The sequence below is a fragment of the Nerophis ophidion genome, linkage group LG12 (assembly GCF_033978795.1).
Source record: "Nerophis ophidion isolate RoL-2023_Sa linkage group LG12, RoL_Noph_v1.0, whole genome shotgun sequence".
Classification (NCBI taxonomy): Eukaryota; Metazoa; Chordata; class Actinopteri; order Syngnathiformes; family Syngnathidae; genus Nerophis; species Nerophis ophidion.
The window spans coordinates 45,705,180-45,722,679 of record NC_084622.1 but is presented as its reverse complement, the minus strand read 5'-3'; the positions used below and the strand labels follow the sequence as shown (position 1 = coordinate 45,722,679).

General features: G+C 42.1%; 1 protein-coding gene across 1 annotated transcript in view; it reads left to right on the top strand.

The window, feature by feature from the left end:
- Positions 1-17,500, top strand: part of LOC133563492 (N-acetyl-beta-glucosaminyl-glycoprotein 4-beta-N-acetylgalactosaminyltransferase 1-like) — a 460,693-nt gene that overhangs the window by 440,592 nt on the left and 2,601 nt on the right. Inside the window, exons 14-19 of the mRNA XM_061917651.1 lie at positions 3,222-4,602; positions 8,737-9,116; positions 11,876-12,029; positions 12,104-12,176; positions 13,405-13,558; positions 13,763-13,889. Coding sequence (XP_061773635.1) covers positions 3,222-4,602; positions 8,737-9,116; positions 11,876-12,029; positions 12,104-12,176; positions 13,405-13,558; positions 13,763-13,889 — 2,269 coding nt within the window. The remainder of the gene's footprint in view (positions 1-3,221; positions 4,603-8,736; positions 9,117-11,875; positions 12,030-12,103; positions 12,177-13,404; positions 13,559-13,762; positions 13,890-17,500) is intronic.

The window sequence follows — 17,500 nt, the reverse complement described above, 5'->3', positions numbered from 1 at the left end:
GTGTGAGGCGATCCTTCATCAGCTTGTGTCCCGGTAGTGCCTTCTCCTTCGCTCTAATAAAGGTCCGATGTGGCATGTATTTTGGTCTCATCACAATTGAAGACTTGTCGCGGTACAAAGCCCCTTCGCTGATAAAGTCAATGACGTCAGTGCTGATAAACTTCTATGTGGTGGGTATCGGAGCTACCTGCTTCACCATGCTACAGAGCGCCATAAATACCGTCCTCTTTCTAAACTTTTCAAACCACCCACGGCTCGCCTTCAACTGTTTTCTGTGTTGGTTCCAGCATTGTCACCTCTGGGCATCAAGTCGCTATATAAATGATGACTCTTTTTGCAAATGATAGCTTCAAAAATGTATTACGGTACTTTTCTAAATAAGGGGGACCACCAAAAATCTTAAGGTAAATTAAACATGTTTCTTATTGCAAGTTTGTCCTTAAATAAAATAGTGAACAAACAAAACAGCTTTTCTTTTAGTAGTAAGTAAACAAACAATGGCTCCTATTAGTCTGCTGACATATGCAGTAATATATTGTGTCGTTTATCATTCTATTATTTTGTCAAAATTAATAAGGACAAGTGGTAGAAAATGAATTATTAATCTACTTGTTCATTTACTGTTAATATCTGCTTACTTTGTATTTTAACATGTCTATGAACACTTCTGTGATAATGTAATATTCACAAATGTCTCTATTGTTTGATACTTTACATTAGTTTTGGATGATACCACAAATTTGAGTATAAATCCGATACCAAGTAGTTACAGGATCATACATTGATCATAGTCAAAGTCCTCATGTGTCCAGGGACATATATCCTGAGTTTATAAACATAATCTAAATAAAAAAACAATAGGAGATGTTATGATGCTAAAAATATTGATGTAATCATAGTAGTATCGACTAGATACGCTATTGTACTTGGTATCATCACTGTGGATGTTCGGTGTAGATCCTCCAATCGCGTTTTTTTTTTTTTGTTGTTTATATTGTAGCGCCTTGGAAGAGTTGGTGCTGCAGGGAATTCTGGGAATTTGTTGTATAGTGTTTGTTGTGTTGTGGTGCAAATATTCTCCCAAAATGTGATTGTCATTGTTGTTTAGTGTGGTTTCACTATATGGCACATGTTTATGACAGTGTTGGCGTTGTTCATACAGTCACCATTAGTGCGACATGTATGGCTGTTGACTAAGTATGATCTTCATTCACTGGTGTGTATTTTATCAAATGTAAAGTGACCGTTTCTGATGGTCATTGATCAGACATAGCGACATCTTGTCTATGATTTTGCCAACTACAGATCATCTATAACGCATTCGCTGTTATAATGCTGGTATTTTGCGTTGTGTAGTGACACATTAAGCTGTTCTGCGGTGAGTCTCCTACAGGGATGATGCTTGAAATAAATATACAAACCCCATCTCCATATTAGTTGGGAAATTGTGTTAGATGTAAATATAAACGGAATACAATGATTTGCAAATCCTTTTCAAGCCATATTCAGTTGAATGCACTACAAAGACAACATATTTGATGTTCAAACTCGTAAACTTTATTTTTTTTTTTGCAAATGATAATTAACTTAGAATTTCATGGCTGCAACACGTGCCAAAGTAGTTGGGAAAGGGCATGTTCACCACTGTGTTACATCACCTTTTCTTTTAACAACACTCAATAAACATTTGGAAACTAATTGTTGAAGCTTTGAAAGTGGAATTCTTTCTCATTCAGTTTTATGTAGAGCTTTAGTCGTTCAACAGTCCGGGGTCTCCGCCGTCGTATTTTACTCTTCATAATGCGTCACACATTTTTGATGGGAGACAGGTCTGGACTGCAGGCGGGCCAGGAAAGTACCTGCACTCTTTTTTTACGAAGCCACGCTGTTGTTACACTTGTCTTGCTGAAATAAGCAGGGGCGTCCATGATAACGTTGCTTGGATGACAACATATGTTGTTCCAAAACCTGTATGGACCTTTCAGCATTAATGGTGCCTTCACAGATGTGTAAGTTACCCATGCCTTGGGCACTAATACACCCCCATACCATCACAGATGCTGGCTTTTGAACTTTGCGCCTATAACAATCCGAATGGTTATTTTCCTCTTTGTTCTGGGAGACACCACATCCTCTGTTTCCAAATATAATTTGAAATGTGGACTTGTCAGACCACAGAACACTTTTCCACTTTGCATCAGTCCATCTTAGGTGAGCTCGGGCCCAGCGAAGCCGGCGCCGTTTAAGGATATTGTTGATAAATGGGTTTGGCTTTGCATAGTAGAGTTTTAAATCGCACTTACAGATGTAGCGAGCAACTGTAGTTACTGACAGTGGTTTTATGAAGTGTTCCTGAGCCCATGTGGTGATATCCTTTACACAATGATGTCGTTTTTTGATGCAGTACCGCCTGAGGGATCAAATGTCCGTAATATGATCGCTTATGTGCAGCGATTTCTACAGATTTTCTGAACTTTTTGATGATTTTACGGACCGTAGATGGTAAAATCCCTAAATTCCTTGCAATAGCTCGTTGAGAAATGTTATTCTAAAACTCTTCGACAATTTGGTTACAAAGTGGTGACCCTCACCCCATCCTTGTTTGTGAATTACTTAGCATTTCATGTAAGCTGCTTTTATAGCCAATCATGGCACCCACCTGTTCCCAATTAGCCTGCACACCTGTGGGATGTTCCAAATAAGTGTTTGATGACTTTATCGGTATTTATTGCCACCTTTCCCAACTTCTTTGTCACGTGTTGCTGGCATCAAATTCTAAAGTTAATGATTATTTGCAAAGAAAAAAAATATTTGTCAGTTTGAACATCAAATATGTTGTCTTTGTAGCATATTCAACTGAATATGGCTTGAAAAGGATTTGCAAATCATTGTATTCTGTTTATATTTACATCTAACACAATTTCCCAACTCATATGGAAACGGGGTTTGTACTATTTTTGTCGCCATGAAAACAATGATTAGTTATGTAGAAATACTTACAACACTACTTGCCTCGGATAGACATTTTGACGTGACTACGGGCGGAGGACCGGCGTAATAGTATCAAATATGATTCATTAGTATCGCGGTACTATACTAATACTGGTATACCGTACAACCCTAAAAGGAATTTATGTCATCAAAATCAAGCGGCATGCAAATGAATGAATGAAGTGTTTGTAGCGTTCTTTGCAAGACTAACCATGACCTCCAATCTTCAGATTTCCTTGAGGAGGAAGAGAGGGTGGATGTGGAGGACGAGGCAGAGATTGTTGGCACGCCGACCCCCAGGAAGCCACCTCATTACAGTCAGACGAGCCGCACCTCCAAACCCTTCCATCAGCAACCTCAACCTGGGCCTACATTTGCAGGCAAAGAAGGAGAGAATGAGGAAGGAATGGACAGAGAGAGGATACACTTTCCTTACAGAGATGAGGAGAGTGAAAGTGACAGACACAGGAAAAGAGCTCAAAAAAGGACTAACAGAAGTCATGATGAAACCAGAGAGGGTTTACCAGAACTCCAGCCGAGGATGCGTCACCCTGACACTGATGGAGTTATCCCAGGTCGCTCCCTGACCTGGATCCCTAACAGCCCGGCACAGCTCAACCCCAACAGCAAAAGTGGTGGAGATAAAGAAGTTGAGACTCCACCTAAACTGTCCAAATCGTCACTACTTTTCCCTAAAAAGTCCTCCATCTCCGCCCTTACGAGTCGTGCCAAACAGATCCTGACCAACTCCGCCCGCAGCAACAATGTCCAGGACAACAACAACAACCTCGTTGGAAAGAAGGAGGAGGAGAACAAGATCTACATCACCAGGCCTCGGCCCAACAGGGAGCGAGAGAAGGAGAGAGAGCAACGACGAGAGAGGAGGGAGGAGAGGGCATCTCGTCATCCGAGAGAAGTCTTTCCAGGAGTTTTTCTGTACCAAACAGGGAAAACCACCAGATTGGTCAAGCTTGGAGGCCAGGGGAATGTCGGGGGGGTGAAAACGGATGGAAGAAGTCCAGGAAATTCCCCTCAGCTGTGGCCCAATCCCCCTATAAAAGATGGAAAGGTATCTCTTCACAATGGAAGCATTAATAATCAAAATGAAAGCATTCTCAGGTCTGCTGCAAAACAGTTCAATGAAAGCCACAGAAAAGCAGGCAATCGCCATTTAAAGATCACTTCTAGTCCTCCCAGTCATCACCAAGACTCGGCCAAGACCTCACCTCACTGGCTGAACTCCTCTGAAAACCCGCACGGTGAACTGCGGGTGACGTCTTACCTCAGGACCACCGAAATCACAGAGTCGCAGCTGGACGCCAACCTGGCAGAGCGGGAGCACGACACGAACCGCTCTCATCCCGACCCAGAGCCGGAGGAGGGCGAGATGTCGGATTACAGTTACGAGGAAGTTGAGGCGCGGCCGGGCTGGGCCGAGGAGAACATCAACTGGCAAAGGACCTTCTCGGTGAATCCCATGGACTTTGAGCTTCTGCGCTCAGACTGGAACGACCTGCGCTGCAACGTGTCTGGTAACCTGCAGCTGGCAGAGAGCGAGGTGGTGGACGTGCTGGCACAGTACATGGAGAAGCTCAACGAACGCAACGGAGGGTAAGAAGAACACTGAAGGTCGCAATATACCTTTTTTCTGCTCACTTTCTAAATGTGCTCATTAGTGTCCAGTTGTGTTTTTTTCACCTTAGCAGCTCCCCTCTGTGTGCATTACTTCCTTCGCTGGCCAGCATTTTTAAACATTAGCAACCCAGTCGGAAATCATCGATTTTATACAATTCCACGTCTGCAGTGTTCTATTGAAACTCACCAACCACATTATTAGGTGCCCTTGCATCCAATCTACATTCCTACAATCCTACTCAGTAGTTAGAGTGTCCGCTCGGAGATTGGTTGGTCGAGTCATACCAAAGACTATAAAAATGGGACCCATTACCTCCCTGCTTGGCACTCAGCATTAAAGGGGAACATTATCACAATTTCAAAAGGGTTAAAAACAATAAAAATCAGTTCCCAGTGGCTTGTTATATTTTTGGAAGTTTTTTTCAAAATTTTACCGGTCCCGGAATATCCCTAAAAAAAGCTTTAAAGTGCTTGATTTTCGCTATTTGCGATGCTACTATCCATTTCCCTGTGACGTCATACAGTGCTGCCAATGTAAACAAACAATGGCAGATACCACAGCAAGATATAGCGACATTAGCTCGGATTCAGACTCGGATTTCAGCGACTTAAGCGATTTAACAGATTACGTATGTATTGAAACGGATGGTTGGAGTATGAAAGTATTGAAGAAGAAACTGAAGCTATTGAGCGAATAGCTATTGACGCTATTCATAGCCAGAGCATGGCCGAATAGCTGCGTTAGCATCGCCGGTAAAATGTGCGGACCAAACGATCAGGACTTTCGCATCTCGTGACACTGGAGCAACTTAAATCCGTCGATTGGTAAGTGTTTTTTTCGCATTAAATGTGGGTGGAAGTAAACATAATATAGTTGCAAATGCATCTGCAGGTTATCCATACATCTCTGTGCCATGTCTGCTTTAGCACCGCCGGTAAATAGCATGTTAGCGTCGATTAGCGTAGCATGTTAGCATCGATTAGCTTGCAGTCACGCCGCAACCAAATATGTCTGATTAGCACATAAGTCAACATCAACAAAACTCACCTTTGTGATTTCGTTGACTTTATCGTTGCAAATGCATCTGCAGGTTATCCATACATCTCTGTGTCATGTCTGTCATCGCCGGTAAAATGTGGAGACACTTTGGTACATTCAATGGGGGTCTGGCGGCAGACACTTTGGCATCTTTGGGCCAGTGGTGCAACTTGAATCCCTCCCTGTTAGTGTTGTTACACCCTCCGACAACACACCGATGAGGCATGATGTCTCCAAAGTTCCAAAAAATAGTCGAAAAAACGGAAAATAACAGAGCTGAGACCCGGTGTTTGTAATGTGTTGAAAATGAAAATGGCGGCTGTGTTACCTCGGAGACGTCACGTTCTGACGTCATCGCAAAAAGAGCGATAAACAGAAAGGCGTTTAATTCGCCAAAATTCACCCATTTAGAGTTCGGAAATCGGTTAAAAAAATATATGGTCTTTTTTCTGCACCATCAAGGTATATATTGACGCTTACATAGGTCTGCTGATAATGTTCCCCTTTAATCTTGCAATATATCATTCTGACAAGTGTTTACAAAACGGCGGTTGCCATAGCTACTGCGGGGGAACATCTTATTAGAAACAATTCATTTCCCCAGGACCTTTTAGTCAAAACCTGCACTTGTTTTCATATTATGTAGGGTTACTTGATATACTGTCTACCCACAGCTAAACACCAATATACAAACATGAGGGCCTTTGTTCAGAATTTGTCACTATTCATAAAGGGGTGCCTCGGGGATCTGTATTGGGGCCCCTCTTATTTATCTTATACAACAATGATCTCGAACAATATTTCTCTGATGCTAATATGCATTTTTATGCTGACGATACAAATATTTATTGCTCTGAATCATCTTTTGAATAGGCTGTTTTCTCTGCAGAAAGCTTTTGTCGCTTTGCAGAATCCACTTATTGACTTAAAACTGGTTCTCAATGCTGACAAGACAAAACAAGCAGTTTTCCAAACATTGGAAGGTGCCTCAAACTTCCCCGGTAGTGTGCACTCTTGAAGGGAATGGCATAGAAGTGGCGCATGGATATAAATACCTTGGTCTTTTAATTGATGCCTCGCTCACTTTTAAACTTTTTATTGATCAACTAATGAAGAAACTAAAACTTAAATTGGGCTTTTTCTTCCGTAATAAGAAATGTTTTTCTTTTGGTGTAAAAAACCGCTTTGTCTCTGCCACATTTTGATCTGTGCTAGATTATGGTGATCTTTTTTTATATGAATGCTATTCATTCCTGTCTGGACTGTGTCAACCATGCTTCTTTGAGGTTCATCACAAACTGTAAAGCCATGTGACTTGTACTCTCGGGTGGGATGGCCTTTTCCGTTAATTAGGAGACTGTGTCATTGGGACACTTTGATTTACAGGGCTCGTCTGGGACTATTGCCCGAATACATTTGTGCATTGATTTCACAGAGAAGTACAAACTCTTTTTCACTAAGATCCAACGATCAGCCGTTGCTCTCTGGAAGAACAGCTTTTGTCCATGCAGCTCCTTGTGCTTGGAACCAGTTACAAAGAGACTGGAAGATGCCGGAATTGTTATCCTTAAATGCTTTTAAATCTAAACTGAGATCATTTGAAGTTATCTGTTTTAATTGATGTCCATCCTGTCATTGTCATGCAGACTCGGGCAAATTAAGGGCCGGGGGCCACGTGCGGCCCGTTAAGATTTTCAATCTGGCCCGCCGGACATTACCAAATAATTTTTTTTAGATCTTTAAGATGGAAAAAGTAGCTACCATTATGATGTGCAGTGATGTTTTCTAATGAGCATAAGTCTTGAACTATACAAAGTATTTCAATGGTTGGAATCTGCGCTTTTGGATGATGTATCACTTACTATGGTCATCTAATTAGTTACTATGGTCATCTAATTAGTTACTATGGTCATCTAATTAGTTACTATGGTCATCTAATTAGTTACTATGGTCATCTAATTAGTTACTATGGTCATCTAATTAGTTACTATGGTCATCTAATTAGTTACTATGGTCATCTAATTAGTTACTATGGTAATCTAATTAGTTACTATGGTCATCTAATTAGTTACTATGGTCATCTAATTAGTTACTATGGTCATCTAATGAGTTACTATGGTCATCTAATGAGTTACTATGGTCATCTAATGAGTGACTATGGTCATCTAATGAGTTACTATGGTCATCTAATGAGTTACTATGGTCATCTAATTAGTTACTAGGGTCATCTAATGAGTTACTATGGTCATCTAATGAGTTACTATGGTCATCTAATTAGTTACTATGGTCATCTAATGAGTTACTATGGTCATCTAATTAGTTACTATGGTAATCGACGTCACAGCAGCTCAGACGAGGCATCAAGCAGTGTGGGTGGGAAGCGTTTCCACAGACGCGGAAGGAGATTTTTACAACAAAGTTCTAAAGCTTTGTGATGTATCGGATATATCAGATTGTAGGGTTTATTTTGTACCCTTTGCGTTCATATTTCACTGTTTGTTGCATTTCACTTGATTGCAAAATATCTCGATCGAAAGGGGGTGTGACATTCATATTTTGTCAATATTCAGTGTTTTATTCTTCATAGAAAAAGTTTTAATTATATTACGTTTTTTAAGGCGGTCTGTCATAACATTTTTACCATTCAATCAGACATTAAGGGGGTGTGACATTCATATGTTGTCAATATTCAGTGTTGTATCCCTCATAGAAAAATGTACAATTCTATTACGTTTTTAAGGCGGTCTGTCATAATATTTTTAGCATTCAATCAGACATTATTGTGAGGTTTTGTATTAGTGTTCCTAAAAATAGATATACCGGCCCCCAGACACATTTTATTCTCTAAATGTGGCCCCTGAGTCAAAATAATTGCCCAGGCCTGTTGTAATATGTAATGTGAATGTCATTGTCTGTGTAACTCTGCTGCCTCTTGGCCAGGACTCCCTTGAAAAAGAGGTTTTTAATCTCAGTGGGATATTTTTCCCGGTTAAATAAAGGTTAAATAAAAATATTGTTCTTAAATGCACACAAAACTTATGTTTTTGCATCTGCCTCTGTGTGTACCTCAGGATTTATACGTTGTTGCGAATCATCAACGTCGAGAAGCGGCGGGACTCTGCTAGAGGCAACCGCTATCTGGTGGAACTGGAGCTGATGGAGAGAGGCCGCAGTGTAGTGCGTTTGTCTGAGTACGTTTACCTGCTGCTCCACCGGGGGAGGCAGGTAGACGAAAGCCTGGAGAACTCTGAGACTGCTCCGGCCTCCGCGCCGGCCTCCGACCCTGTTCCTGCTACGTCCAACCTTAGCTCCTCGTCTCACCCGCCCTCGACCAGACCTCCATCGCCGCCCGCAGCCACGCCCTGGAGCACAGCCTATGCTAAACCTCTTCTCTGCCAGCCAGTCATGCTGCAGTGGAGAAAAGATGTGATGGTTCACTTTGTGGTACCAGGTCAGAACAGTTCGTCGCAAATAAATTACTATCCATCTACAAACCCCGTTTCCATATGAGTTGGGAAATGGTGTTAGATGTAAATATAAACAGAATACAATGATTTGCAAATCCTTTTCAAGCCATATTCAGTTAAATGCGCTACAAAAACAGGTAATTTGATGTTCAAACTCATTAACTTGATTTTTTTTTTTGCAAATAAATGTTAACTTAGAATTTCAGGGCTGCAAGCCAAAGTAGTTGGGAAAGGGCATGTTCACCACTGTGTTACATCACCTTTTCTTTTAACTCTCTCTTAACACTCAATAAACGTTTGGGAACTGAGGAAACTAATTGTTAAATTGTTAAAGCTTTGAAAGTGGAATTATATCCCATTTTTGTTTTATGTAGAGCTTTAGTCGTTCAACAGTCCGGGGTCTCCGCTGTCGTATTTTACGCTTAATAATGCGCCACACATTTCTATGGTAGACAGGCCTAGACTGCAGGCGGGCCAGGAAAGTACCCACACTCTTTTACTACGAAACCAAGCTGTTGTAACACGTGGCTTGCTGAAGTAAACAGGGGCGCCCATGATAACGTTGCTTGGATGACAACATATGTTGCTCCAAAACCTGTATGGACCTTTCAGCATTAATGGTGCCTTCACAGATGTGTAAGTTACCCATGCCTTGGGCACTAATACACCCCCATACCATCACAGATGCTGGCTTTTGAACTTTGCGCTTTTAACAATTCGGATGGTTATTTTCCTCTTTGTTCCGGAGGACACCACGTCCACAGTTTCCAAATATAATTTGAAATGTGGACTCGTCAGACAACGGAACACCTTTCTACTTTGCATCAGTCCATCTTAGATGAGTTCGGGCCCAGCGAAGACAGCGGCGTTCCTTGGTGTTGTTGATAAATGGGTTTTGCTTTGCATAGCAGGGTTTTACCTTGCACTTACAGATGTAGCGACCAACTGTAGTTACTGACAGTGGTTTCATGAAGTGTTCCTGAGCCCATGTGGTGATATCCTTTACACACTGATGTCTGTTTTTGCTGCAGTACCGCCTGAGGGATCAACGATCCATAATATCATCGCTTACGTGCAGTGATTTCTCCAGATTCTCTGAACCTTTTGATGATTTTACGGACTGTAGATCGTAGAAGGTAAAATCCCTAAATTCCTTGAAACAGCTCTGTGACGAACTTCCTGCCGCCGTCACTGTGTGAATTGCCATGACACTGCACGCAGGACGCCTCATAACAGCTTTGACACTTTATTATTTCAATAATGTCATTTTCTTGCCATTCGATCGCGCCGCTTTCTGGCTCGCTGGCTCTCCCTGGTTGCCGTCGCGCACCTTTCGGTGCCCGCTGGGTGCGTCTGCTGCGGGGCCTCATCCTCGTCTGGATCTCGCTCGTTGTCCTCGTTGTGCTTGTGGTCGGTCGTCTCGGGTGGTTCCTTCTCCTTCCTCTCCTCTCCTTCCTCCTTCTCCTCTCTTAAATTCTGTCAGGAGATGGACAGATTGAGACCTGGTGTGTGTGTTACGCACCTGACTTGGATTACGGCGGCGTTGCCCCGGGTACGCCCCGCCTCTCCGTTCCGCTACATTCTCCGCCTCCTGGCTTCCATGTTGAGCCGGGCCAAAGAGCGTCACATCCCGTCGTCGGCCCGTCGTCTTCATCTCTCCACAAGCTCGTTGAGAAATGTTGTTCTAAAACTTCTCGACAATTTGCTTACAAAGTGGTGACCCTCACCCCATCCTTGTTTGTGAATTACTTAGCATTTCATGGAAGCTGCTTTTATAGCCAATCATGGCACCCACCTGTTCCCAATTAGCCTGCACACCTGTGGGATGTTCCAAATAAGTGTTTGATGAGCATTAATCTTAAAACTCATCTGTATACTCTAGCCTTTAAATAGACCTCCTTTTTAGACCAGTTGATTTGCCGCTTCTTTTCTTTCTCCTATGTCCCCCCCTCCCTTGTGGAGGGGGTCCGGTCCGATGACCATGGATGAAGTACTGACTGTCCAGAGTCGAGACCCAGGATGGACCGCTCGTCGGGATCCAGGATGGACCGCTCGCCTGTATCGGTTGGGGACATCTCTACGCTGCTGATCCGCTTGAGATGGTTTCCTGTGGACGGGACTCTCACTGCTGTCTTGGAGCCACTATGGATTGAACTTTCACAGTATCATGTTAGACCCGCTCGACATCCATTGCTTTCGGTCCCCTAGAGGGGGGGAGGTTGCCCACATCTGAGGTCCTCTCCAAGGTTTCTCATAGTCAGCATTGTCACTGGCGTCCCACTGAATGTGAATTCTCCCTGCCCACTGGGTGTGAGTTTTCCTTGCCCTTTTGTGGGTTCTTCCGAGGATGTTGTAGTCGTAATGATTTGTGCAGTCCTTTGAGACATTTGTGATTTGGGGCTATATAAATAAACATTGATTGATTGATTGATTGATTGCATTCCTCAACTTTCTCAGTCTTTTTTGCCACCTTTCCCAACTTCTTTGTCACGTGTTGCTGGCATCAAATTCTAAAGTTAATGATTATTTGCACAAAAAAAAATGTTTATGAGTTTGAACATGAAATATGTTGTCTTTGTAGCATATTCAACTGAATATGGCTTGAAAATAATTTGCAAATCATTGTATTCTGTTTATATTTACATCCAACACAATTTCCCAACTCATATGGAAACGGGGTTTGTATATGTTGACTTTTCTCCCTGTGTCAAGAGAAGCTACTTCATCATAATCTGTCTCTCAGTGAAGAACCAAGCTCGCTGGATCCAGCAGTTCATTTTGGACATGGAGAATCTCCACCATCAGACCAAGGATGACAATTTCAGCATCATCATTGTGGACTTCGACAGCAATGACATGGATGTGGAGCAGGCGCTTCGAGACAGCACTGTGCCAAGGTATGTGTTCACATAAAGCAGCCACACATGCAGTGTTGTGTTCCATTTCACTAAACAACGTGTGTTTTGTTTAGATATGAGTATCTTAGGAGAGAAGGGAACTTTGAGCGCTCAGCGGGCCTGCAGATTGGAGTAGACACCATTGAGGTGAGAGAAAGTGCGCCCATCAAACCCTCACATTAAACACATCAAACCCTCACATTAAACACATCAAACCCTCACATTAAACACATCACACCCTCACTCCTTGCTCAATCAATTTCCTTTACTTAACCAGGTAAAGACTCATTGAGATTAAAATCTCTTTTTCAAGAGCGACCTGACAAAGAGGGCGGCACAAACAAAGTTACAATAATGAATACAACAAGACAATACAGCAGAACAACAGGAGTCATACCACAACAGGTCAAAAATATTTTTAAACATCCATCCATTCATCCATTTTCTACCACTTATTCCCTTTGGGGTCGCGGGGGACGCTGGCGCCTATCTCAGCTACAATCGTGCGGAATGCACGGTACACCCTGGACAAGTCGCCACCTCATCGCAGGGCCAACACAGATAGACAGACAACATTCACACACTAGGGACCATTTAGTGTTGCCAATCAACCTATCCCCAACCTATTTTTAAACAATGAAGCAGTAATTCAATTTAAAAATATCTGTGTTTCTTCTGCAATGAGTTGGCGACTTGTCCAGGGTGTACGCCGCCTTCCGCCCGAATTCAGCTAAGATAAGCTCTAGCACCCCCCGTGACCCTGAAAGGGACAAGCAGTAGAGGATGGATGGATGGATGGATGGATGGATGGATGGATGGATGGATGGATGGATGGATACCTTTACCAGCATGCCATTTGAGTTGTGCCATCCCCCTACTTGCAAGACAGCAGAAACATCGCACAAAATAATCATAACCAATGCAGATAAGACTAAAAGTATTCCACAAAGTCACTGTAAATGCTAAACTGCAGTAGTGTCATTTAATTTAACCCATTTAATTTTTATTATTTTGATTTAATGATAAATTAATAATTGTTATAATTTACTGTATATTATTATATATGCTAATATATTATAATATAATACAATTATATAACATTAAAACATGTTCCATCCATCAATTTTCTACCGCTTGTCCCTTTTGGGGTCGCGGGGGGTCGCTGGAGCCTATCTCAGCTGCATTCGGGCGGAAGGCAGTGTACACCCTGGACAATTCGCTACCTCGTCGCAGGTCCATTAAAACTTGTTGTTAATGTTAATATAATGAAGACTGTGTGTGATTTTGTATGATAGTCTGATGGTGGTTCTCTGTTTCAGCTCTTTAGCGCTTGCACATAAATTTGCATCACGACTGTTTGTGTTCCGACCAACAGGATAGCCACAGTATCGTGTTCCTGTGTGACCTCCACATCCACTTCCCCCCCAACATTTTGGAGAGCATCAGGAAGCACTGTGTTGAAGGACGCCTCGCTTTCGCTCCCATCGTCATGAGGCTTGGCTGCGGCAGTTCACCGCTGGAGCCTGACGGTAACGCACAAACCAGACATGCGTGCGATTGCATTCACTTATTAAGATTGTGTTCGCCAGATTCTGCAATCGTTGCAACATTTTCCTGTGAGCTGCAGTATATGACTTCATTTTTGTGCTTCACATTAGTGTCAGAAACATGCTGATGGAAGCAACGCAGCTTCCTTTTGATACTGCAACCACATGAAATTGCTCTGATCACAGGTTACTGGGAGGTGAATGGATTCGGGCTGTTTGGAATTTACAAGTCTGATTTTGATAAAATTGGAGGGATGAACACAGAAGAATTCAAAGACCGCTGGGGTGGAGAAGACTGGGAGCTTCTGGACAGGTAACTTTCACATCAGTGTTTCCAAACTTTTATTGAGTCAATTAAAGGCAAACTGAAATGAGGTTTTCTTATTTGAACGGGGATAGCAGGTCCATTATATGTGTGATCATTTCGCGATATTGCCATATTTTTGCTGAAAGGATTTAGTAGACATTATTGACGATAAAGTTCGCAACTTTTGGTGCTGATAAAAATGCCTTTCCTGTACCGGAAGAAGAAGACGATGTGCGCGTGACATCACCGGTTGTAGGGCTCCTCACATCCTCACATTGTTTATAATCATAGCCACAAGCAGCAAGTCCAATTCGGACCGAGAAAGCGACGAGTTCCCCATTAATTTGAGCAAGGATGAAAGATTTGTGGATGAGGGAAGTTAGAGTGAAGCACTACAAAAGTGGACACATTTACTAGGATAATTCTGGAAAATTCCTTATCTGGTTAGTGTGTTAATAGTGTGTTAGTGAGATTATAGTCATGTTGGGACGGCGTGGCGCAGTGGGAGAGTGGCCGTGCGCAACCCGAGGGTCCTTGGTTCAATCCCCACCTAGTACCAACCTCGTCATGTCCGTTGTGTCCTGAGCAAGACACTTCACCCTTGCTCCTGATGGGTGCTGGTTAGCGCCTTGAATGGCAGCTCCCTCCATCAGTGTGTGAATGTGTGTGTGAATGGGTGAATGTGGAAGTAGTGTCAAAGCGCTTTGAGTACCTTGAAGGTAGAAAAGCGCTATACAAGTACAACCCATTTATTTACCTGAAAGTCGGAGAACTGCGGTGAACGCCAGTGTTTCTCAGAGAAGCCGATAGAGGAGCCAAGATCACAGCTGCATTTTTGACAGCTACAGGAGGAGGTCGCATAAACCACTAAAGTTTCTGGTAAGAGCCGACTTAATATCACAATTTTCCCATCCAAAAACGTGCTGGTTGGCGTAGGGAAACATGTTCGCTTGACCGCTGTGTGTTAAAGCTTCACAACAAACAAAGAAACACCGGCTGTGTTTCGGTTGCTAAAGGCAGCTGCAATCCACCGCTTTCCACCAACAGCATTCTTCTTTGACGTCTCCATTATTAATTGAACAAATTGCAAAAGATTCAGCAACACAGATGTCCAGAATACTGTTTAATTGCGCGATGAAAAGAGACGACTTTTAGCCGCAAGTGGTGCTGGGCTAAAATGTCCCCTCCAACCAATAATGTCACAAACACGCGTCATCATACGCATCATCATTCCGCGACGTTTTCAACAGAAACTCCGCGGGAAAATTAAAATTGCAATTTAGTAAACTAAAGCGGCCGTATTGGCATGTGTTGCAATGTTAATATTTCATCATTGATATATAAACTATCAGACTGCGTGGTGGCTAGTAGTGGCTTTCAGTAGGTCTTTAAAGGACATCTTTTGCATGAGAAAAAATCTCACAGAACACCAATCAAAAATGAATGAATGGCAATAAGTAGATATAGAGCTGAATTATTCATATTCCAATTCATTAAGATTAGGGATGGGTGCTGAATTTGGTACTGTAATAGGTTTTGACCAAATTCCGTCATTGCTACCAGTTCATGTGAAATCAAATGGTGCCTTTTTTCGATACTTTTGTCCCACGGGACGTCACTTCCCATTGCAGACTTGGCACCAACTCAAGCACTTGGCTGGAATACAAGCTGTCAAGCACTCAGAGATGGATAGCTTATCTTTATTGTCTGTTACAAAACAGAAATTCTTCCACAGGCTCTTAGACAGACTTACAGAAACAAACAATAAAAGATGAAAAATAAAACAATAATAATGTAAGAAATATACAGTAAAGCAGGGGGCGCCTACACCTACAGGTGGATTGCAAAAATATTACAAAAAAACGTATTAATTTGTCAGTGAAACCCCACCCAGAGAATAGGATAGGATAGGACTTTATTGTCATTGCACAAGTACAACAAAACTATGTTTTCAGCACAAACCCGTTCCAGATTAGACACACAAACAGTGTACAGGGTTACAGAATAAGGAACGCTGATGGGTCGCCAAAGGCGCCCCGTAAAAGATGGGAAAAAAGTGAAATACTGGAGAATAAGATGAGTACAACAATACAATCTAGACTGGGCTCTTAAGGGGGGCCAGTCTGGAGTGGGAAAAAAAAACCTCCATGGCATTCACACATAAACATGTTACATATAATCACAACAACTCACTAGCCGTCCATCACTCTGAAGGGGAATCAAGTGGTGGTGAAGGCATGAGGGGGGGTGTATATTCCCATTGTCTTGGGTGAGTTGGTGTAGTGTCCATAGGCCTGGGGCCATTCTGCATGGAAGCAAAAGTTCGACTACAGGTGTCATTGATGAGGGAGCGAGGTCAAAAGCGTCCATCATTGAGTTACCAACAAACCTGCCAACTGGCAAGCATTTTAACCCCTGAACACGCCCGCACGCCTCTTCCTCTCATCTCTGGACACTGCAGCCACACACCCTGTGTGCGGCCGCGCCCTACAATCGCTCATCTCGCAAACGGGCATTGTATGATGTGCTCTTAAATCATCTAGCAGCAACAATGCATTAAGGCTGACTGTTGCAACAAATTGGACATATTCTAGCACCCAACATCAAACAACTCTTCTCTCAACTACGACCATCATCGCTCGTCTACGACGCGAATTAACAGTCCAAATAATAGAGTCTGTGAACATTGCCCCAAAGTACGTATTTTGTGTTGATTTATCGTGCACAAAAAACTAAAGATTGACTTGTGCATAGGCAGTAAAGTAACAAGGTGGCAACTAAAGGAGGACTTCCCCATGTATCCCCCTTCTTATTGCACGGGAAAAACCCGCCAGGTAAACAGAGGATTTTACAAATTCCGGTACTGACATAAGACAACCATATATATATATATATATATATATATATATATATATATATATATATATATATATATAAACATAGTTGTGGGACTTTAAGACCATTCTTGTCTGGACTGCCTCGAGGTAATGTTTTCCATGGTAACAAGAAGGAAGCACCCAAAAGTACAGCAAGTAGGGGTGTGGGAAAAAATCGATTCGAATTTCAATCGCGATTATCACGTTGTGCGATTCAGAATCGATTTTCCTTTTTTAAAAATCGATTTTAATTTTTTTTTATAATTATTTTTTCTTATCAATCCAACAAAACAATACACAACAATACCATAACAATGCAATCCAAATCCAAAACCAAACCTGAGCCAGCAACACTCAGAACTGCAATAAACAGAACAATTAAGAGGAGACACAAACACCACACAGAACAAACCAAAAGTAGTGAATATTATCAACAACAGTATCAATATTAGTTATAATTTCAGCATAGCAGTGATTAAAAAACTCTCATTGACATTATCATTAGACATTTATAAAAATTAAAAATATAAAAATGTAAGTGTCACAGTGGCTTACACTTACACTTGCATGGCATCTCATAAGCTGGACAACACACTGTGTTCAATATTTTCACAAAGATAAAATAAGTCATATTTTTGGTTCGTTTAATAGTTAAAACCCCACGACCCCAAAAAGGAATAAGCGGTAGAAAATGGATGGATGGAAAGTAGTTAAAACAAATTTAAATTATTGCAATCAGTT